The 7,901-nt window shown below is 37.0% G+C and overlaps 1 protein-coding gene across 1 annotated transcript in view; it reads left to right on the forward strand.

Annotated features, from left to right (window-relative positions):
• Positions 1-2,490: 2,490 nt before the first annotated feature.
• Positions 2,491-7,901, forward strand: part of LOC107752252 (uncharacterized) — a 15,890-nt gene continuing 10,479 nt past the window's right edge. The window contains exons 1-3 of the mRNA XM_016568182.1: positions 2,491-2,586; positions 4,832-5,363; positions 6,341-6,449. Coding sequence (XP_016423668.1) covers positions 4,839-5,363; positions 6,341-6,449 — 634 coding nt within the window. The 5' untranslated portion in view covers positions 2,491-2,586; positions 4,832-4,838. The remainder of the gene's footprint in view (positions 2,587-4,831; positions 5,364-6,340; positions 6,450-7,901) is intronic.

Raw genomic sequence — 7,901 nt, forward strand, 5'->3', positions numbered from 1 at the left:
GTAGAATCGGTGGGCGTGGCTAAACAGGCAGTGCTGTAGAATCGGTGGGAGGGTCTAAACAGGCAGTGATGTAGAATCGGTGGGAGGGGCTAAACAGGCAGTGCTGTATAAGCAGGCATTGATCTTCTGCGGAGGCGGAGTTTAGGCAGATTGACTTCAGTATAAGCTGTTTTTAGACTAACGAGAACGTTTTGAGTTCTGAAACTTACAGGATGATTTTATACTACAATGACCTCTTATATGTCAAGAGATCAAGGGCATTTTGATTTCTCAGTTCATGACCCCTTTAAATTATTATTATTTTATGATATATTTATTGTTATTGTTACTAATCGTAAAGCATAACACTGAAAATCTGGTACAACTATGCATCAACCCATGACAGTTCTCTTTCTTTGCCATCACTGTTGTGTTCAAAATGTAAATGTTCAATGCAAAAATGTATATAAATGGCCTTAGCTAGCAAATATCATCGCACAACACCACATTATGTATAGTTAGTTATTATGCTTTGTGAAAACAAATTTTTGTTCTGTAAAAAAATGAATATGAATTTGTGTGTGTGTTCTTTCAGTTGAGCTTGAAGAAGCTGTGTAAACACAATGAAATACTGAAAAACATTGTAAGAGAAACTTCTTCATATGGCTCTACTGTGGGCGGTCTTATGTAGCATAAACGCTTTTTCCAGGCCTCTGTTATGACTTATTTATCTCATCTGAGTGTACTCATCATTGAGCATGTTGAACAATGTTCAAAATAAAATTCTTTTTCAATATGCCATTCAATGTTGAGTAATATCAATATATATACATATGCAATATGTAATAGCATGTGCTATTAATTTCCTTAGGAATAAATACTTTTAACTGTGGAAAATGTAACTGAGTGTACCTTTAATTTTACATAACTGCCTTTTATTGACAAGAGAGGCAATGGCAGAGATAACCAGGAGCATGAGAACAGGGAGGGTGATTAATCTGGACTAGATATACTGACAGGCAAAGAAGAGAAAAGAACAGGACTAGACAAATGATCCACATCTGTAGAGAAATTCATCTTGCAGACAAGAATTCTAATCAACTACAGAAATAACACTAGACTAGATCAACTCGATTCTCTTAATTCTTACTACTCTTCTATGAGCTTTATGCATGGTGTAAACACGTACTTCAGAGAGGTAGGTGGCGGTGGTGTGTGGGGAGCGCCGGACAGTAGGCTTCCGGATCACGGAGAATTGTGGGGGCGCACGGTCGATGGCGGAAGCTTCAGCGAGAAGTCGGAAAGGAACGGCGGTGAGGCACAACTGCTCCGCGAATGGAACAGAGAGGTTTGAGTGGGGGGATAGTGAAGGGAGTATGGATGTAGGAAGTGAAGAGGAAAGTGAAAAATCTTTAGGAAATTGCTGGAAAGAAGTAGGGAGTAATCGGGGAGAAAAACGGAAGAAAAGGAGTGACGTAGAAGAGTCTGATGAAAAGAGTGGAGAAAGTATAAAATGCATCGTAAGGTTTGGAGATCAGATTGGGGTAAGCAAAATTAATCCGTTAAAACTGACAAAGATCATAAATAGAGATATAGGAAATATCGATTTCGCTAAAGTTCTCTCTGATGGGAATTTGCTAGTTGGATGTAATAAACAAGAACAAGCAAATAAAACTCTCAAACTTAAGGAGATAGGAGGGATTAAAGTTGTCAGCACAAACAGAGTTGGAGATAAAAGTAAAAGTAGGCGGTAATACTAGAAGTAGCATCAGAATCAATTCCAAAAAGTAAAGGAAAAATGACAAGAAAAGCGGTTCCTTGGTGGACAGACAAGTGTAGTAAAGCTGTAAGAGATAGAAACAAGGCTTTTAAACTTCTTAAGAGAACGTATAATTATAATCATCTAGTTTTATTCAAGAAAGCTCAAGCAGTTGTGAGGAGAACTATAAGGCAAGCTAAAAGAGAAAGCTGGCGTGGTTTCTGTAGTGGAATTGGAAGAACAACTCCAGTAGGTGATGTATGGAATATGATCAAGAGAATGAATGGTAATAAGAAAGAGTGGGAATATCCAGTATTAGAATCAGAAGGAGAAATAGCTGTAACGGATAAGGGCAAAGCAGAAATGCTAGTAAAAACATTTGCACAAATACACGGGTCAGGGAACTTAGGTGAGGAAGGAAAGAGGAGGAGAGAAATAACAAAGAGACAAAATATAGAAGCATTGGTAAGGAGTGGGGGAATAGAGGACCAGCCAATTAATTTCCCTTTCAACAGAGATGAATTGAAGAGAGCTATTTGTAATGCTAATAAAAAACATTCATCTCCAGGAAAGGATCAGATCGGATATATAATGATAAGACATCTTAAAGATAAATAGAATTTAAAACTCTGTTTCACACTCCGGAGCAGAAGGTGGCGGTAATGCACCTATTTGCGTTGGTGCCAGCCGCCGTTAAAAACCAAGAAGAAGAAGAAGAAGAGAAGGAGTAGGTGGCGGTGTTTGCACCATTCGAGTGAGTCGCAACCAACACATTTCAGAAGAAGAAATTCGGGGTTCTTGTCGATTTCTACAAATTGGACAAGGAGCACTCCTTGACGCACGCTTGGGTAATTATTAAAACTATTTGTATTATATATATTTTTTTTATGTAAGTGCAATTCCAGAATGTCATTTTATGCTCCTTTTATTTATTTTTTGTTATAGGTGTAAAGTTATGAAATATTCAAAAGTGCCAAAGTTAAGTTAATCAAGCCGTCTGGCGGAGTTATTGATCCGCGTGCGACACGCTTCACGCTCGTGTTTACGTCAGAGCCTCGCGACAAATGTTACCGTGCTGAAGATACAGTGTAGCGTTTAAAGATGCTTTTGACAAACGTCAGGTGCAGCTATGGGTTAGCAGTGGGGCTAACTGTAGCCAGGGTGGTGTTTATTAATGTAAACCACTCGAATGCAAGACAGACGCCAGACGTGTTTTATGTTAAGATGTAATTTTATTAAAACAATTGATAGTATTGCCTCGTATAGCCACCACGTTTACACCAGAACTTAAAAACATTCTTCAAATATTTCCAAGCTCGGTTGGGCCATAAGTTTGCGAGCAGGAGATCCTGTCAACTTAAAGTTCAGAATATGCAAACTTTTTTTTTTTAATGCATGAATTCAGTTTGAGATGGGACTGTGCGATTAGCACTTCTTGTCTGATAGATTTACTAATTTACAACAGTTTGAAAGCTGCACTATATTTAGATATGCCATTAAAACTTGTGACATTACAGTGTGATGGACTGTGACATCAATTAGCTTATTTGGCCATTTTAATTTGATCAACATTGACTAATAACCAGTGTACCTCCACCAGACCTGTGAATAGATGATAATAAATAACCATTAACAGTAGGGGAAGTTACAGTTAAAGCCCAGGACCAGGTATGATGAATGACGACCAGGAGTCAATTGAAGAAAAATTCACTGAAGAAAATAGTTTGCTGTTTCGCGAGGAGTTCGTAGGCCGCTCTGCCTTACATTTTCAATACAACAGCAGTTATACTCTAACCGAAGGTTACTAACTACGTCATTATTAGGGAAAGAGGATTCTGATTGGCTCAAATAGCAGAAAACAAGTAAAATCTTAACAGATGTACATAAAGTTAAAAGCATATACCAACACGCATACATAGAGAAACCTTAATCTACTTCAAGGCTGAGTAGCTAATAACAAGGTTGAGTAGATGGTTAATAATGAATTTATTAAGCTACATTAAAATGCAATTTATACATAGAGCAAATACACCTCTCATATGCATGAACATGATTCTAATCTCTGAATTAAAATTAATTTCATTGTGTGTTTTTTATGCCAGGGTGACACAACTGTCCTGATATCATGATGCTGAAAAAATTCTCATTAAGAGAATGAAATTCTTGAAAGCCGTAAGAAGTTTGGCGTTACACATGTCCACCAAAACATGAAGAAATATGCAGAAAGAAATAAAAATGAAAGTATATCATAGAGTTGACCCCTGCAGTTAAAAAGAGGAACACTTAAGCATACTTTTAAAGATGCTTAATACGGAAATGATATACCTTCAAAGAATATACGTATTTGCATTTAAATGTTAAAAATTACTTTAGTTCGCATGTTAAATGCAGTTAATGAAGCAATGCATTATAATTTACATTTTGCTGTCAGCTTAACTTTAGAGTGCTTTTTTGAGTAACTTAAGTAGGACTTAAGTACATCTTTATATGTGATTATTCATAATTATTTCTATTGTCTTTGAAATATGTTAAAGTGCACTGCCGAATATACTGACAAGCATTTATGGTAAACTAAAATATACTTCATTGTCATTTCTATTGAAACTCATACGTTTTTAAATAGTTTTATAATTACACATTTGAAATGATGCTGATATGCAAAATACGATGAGGCCATCGCAACTGGCCCACCTTTACAGGTACTTAGCCCTGCACCGCTGTAATTTAGTACATTTAAAATATTTTTTCTGTGTAAATCAATATCTTAAGTTCTTTCTCTTTCTTTTTCTTTCTTGTGGTTTGTTGTCATGTTGTCAAGAAAAAAACTCCACGTTATATAATAATATCGTCCATTTGTATTGTTGTGGTATAATGATTATTTAATTACCGTGTCAAAAAGTTGGCAGAAGACAATTTAAAAGTAGTTCTGCGCTTCAGACACATGAACATCAATCCTGTACAAATCTCTGGCCGTTTCATCTTCTCAGTTTATGAAAACAATCCTATTCCGTCTGCATCCATATTCAAACTTCATTGATTTCCCTTTTCTGTTGGACTGTGTGAAATCTCAGACTCTCTTTACTGTCTGTAAAGGTTGGCGATGGATGCGTTTGACGGTGGAGCCGGTGAAGACACGGGTGAAGCCGAGACTATTAGTGCGCAGAGCCTGTATGCCACGCTCGGCCTGTCATCCGAAGATGTGGATGCACTCGCGCAGATTCCCGAAAGCGAAATCAGTGTGGAGACCCTCCCTTATCTAATCATGCAGCTCAAAGCCAAGAGAGCCCTTAAAGAGTCAGCTACCGCAGACACCGACTACAGAGACAAGTCCAGGCTTTCACAGGACAAGCGGAGTACACCCGAGAGATGCACCAGCGACAGACGCAGAAGCCCCGAGTCTTCCAGCTCAGCGCGGCGCTCCGGGAGCCACGAGCATCACGGGAAAGGGGAGGGGCACAGGAAGTTTGAGAGGTACACGGGAGGAAGAAGAGACCCGGCTCACAGGAAGTCATCCCGAGAAAGACAAAGTGGGGATCATGTGGCTGTGGAGATGGAGTCAAGCGACAACCCGACCGTTTTCCCACACAAATGCCCTCTTTGCAAGTGTATGCTGAATTCCATAAAGGTAAAAAGATACGTGATGCATTGAGTGCCATGATAAGACAAAACTATTAAATTAGAACAAAAATGCCTAGAAATGATTAAAATATGTGACCCTGTCTTAAGTCGCTGGGGTATATTTGTAGCAATAGCCAACAATACATTGTATGGGTCAAAATTATCCATTTTTCTTTTATGCCAAAAATCATTAGGATATTAAGTAAAGATCATGTTCCATGAAGACATTTTGTAAAATTCTTATCGTGAATATATCAAAACGTAATTTTTGATTAGTAATATGCATTGCTAAGAACTTCATTTGGACAACTTTAAAGATGATTTAATATTTAGATTTTTTTGCACCCTCAGATTCCAGATTTTCAAATAGTTGTATCTCAGCCAAATATTGTGCTATCCTAACAAACCATACATCAATGGAAGCTTATTTATTCAGCTTTCAGATGATGCGTACATCTCAATTTTGAGAAATTGACCCTTATGACTGGTTTTGTGCTCCAGGGTCACATATTAGGGCTGATGTGACCAATGGTTCAAAAGATTTTACATTTATGGGAAAATATATCCATACTGGTTTACAGTGGGAAGTGAGGGAATGCAACAATAGCCAGATAGACTCGACAAGACACAGACAATGTGAAGTGGAGTTTCATTACCGTTCCCTCATAGATTTATTGAATATTAGGGCTGGGTTTTGACACAAATTTCACGATTCGATTCTCATTCACAAGCTTGCTATTCGATTCGATTATTTTGGAATATGTATATTGGATATTTCAAGACTTCAGACATGACTCATCCAATTATAATTTTAAGAAATATATTATACTCATACCGATTTTGGAGATTCTGTCCACCTCTGGTGGCTAGTATTTTATGCATGCATGTATTTATTTATTTTTTCTGGAGGAATGTGTTTATTATAATCTTTTATATATATCATAATCATCTTAAGTGCTTATGTTCTGTTTTCTTGACTGCCAGACATGGAGAGACCATCTTTCAGGTGTCCGACACAAATTACATGAATCCGAACGAAGCTCTCGCTCATTTCAACCCCCTAAAAGAGCCTACAGCTCTGAACCCGCCATAGGTAAAGAGTTTCAGTTCTAGAAGAATTGCGCATTGCATCTATATTTGATAATGCTGCTACTACAAAGATTCGTTTTTTTTTTTTTTTAAGAAAAAAAAATCATTGTCACATTTAGGGCTGCACGATTGTGACAAAAACCATTATTGCATTTTTTTTTTGCACAATTGCAATTATTGATTATGATTATCACAAGTTACATTGCATGATGTTTATACCAGTGTTTGAAGCAACTGCATGCCTTATTTTTAGATAAAAATAAACAAGCTGGAAACACTCTAACTGAAAAACTTGTATTGCTTTTCTATAGCATTAAGCTTCAAATCTGAACTATACACTGGATTGGTTTCTTCTTTAAATAAAAAAAAAAGTAAAAATATGCATGGTATTATAACGTTATGCTCAAATGAAAACAATGGAAAAACCCTTAAGATAACCTGTAGAAAGAAAAAAACACATCTTAAGCACGCAGAATAACATAAGTGGACTTTGAACGATTAACTGTGGCATCCGTAATTGTAATTGCGATTAGAAATTCGATTAATTGTGCAGCTCTAGTCACATTTCAAATTTAAAATGTAAAGACCTATTAGTTAATGCCTGTTAACTTTGAGACCATTTGCAAGCTAGTGTTCTCCTAAAAGTTTACAAATGCAGCAAATGATAGCAAATATACTTTTTTTCTTTTTCTGGAAATTGAACCACGTTTACATTTATTCATTTAGCAAACGCTTTTATCCAAAGTGACTTAGAAATGAGGAATGCAACAAGTGATTCATCCTAAAGTGATCGTTTAGAATAGTACAAGCTGGAACAGGGAGGGACTAAGGGAAAGTAAACGCATAGATATTTATTTTTATGTATTTATTTATTTAGATGCAGTTAAGTGCTCACAGAAGAGATGAACCAAAAATATCGATCTTGTAAATGCCTCTGCATAGGCTCATTTTTGTCCATTTAAACGCTCAATCAGACACAACATTAAAGCCAGGGCTCTGAACCGGTTCAATGAATGAAAACAAAAACTGGAAACGAACGAAATTTTGAAAGGAACATAACCAGAAACAAAATAGTTCCGAACAATTTGAAATGGCCATTAACTGGTTAATAACGTTATTTTTATCGTTCCGTTTAGTATTTTAATTTTGCACTCAACCAATCATGAATTGAAATAGTACACAGCCTATGCAAATGTGACACTGATGCATCTAACGAGTGAAATACCTGCGCTCGGCTGTAAATGCATCATAAAGTGCCCCGGCGTTAGAGTTTTTCCCAGGATATGTCACGAACCGTCAAGCATTAGGCCTACATTTAAGTGAAAATGAATGGCAGGGATATGCAGCTTGTTGAGTGTTTTGAAACCAGCGAACATTTCAGGATAGTGTGTCGAACTCTGGATTCACATCACGCACCTGCAGCACTTCTGTGAACGGAGAAAACAGTGTCTGAGCT

This window comes from Sinocyclocheilus rhinocerous, unplaced genomic scaffold (genome assembly GCF_001515625.1).
Source record: "Sinocyclocheilus rhinocerous isolate Xijiao unplaced genomic scaffold, SAMN03320098_v1.1 scaffold1915, whole genome shotgun sequence".
Taxonomy (NCBI): domain Eukaryota; kingdom Metazoa; phylum Chordata; class Actinopteri; order Cypriniformes; family Cyprinidae; genus Sinocyclocheilus; species Sinocyclocheilus rhinocerous.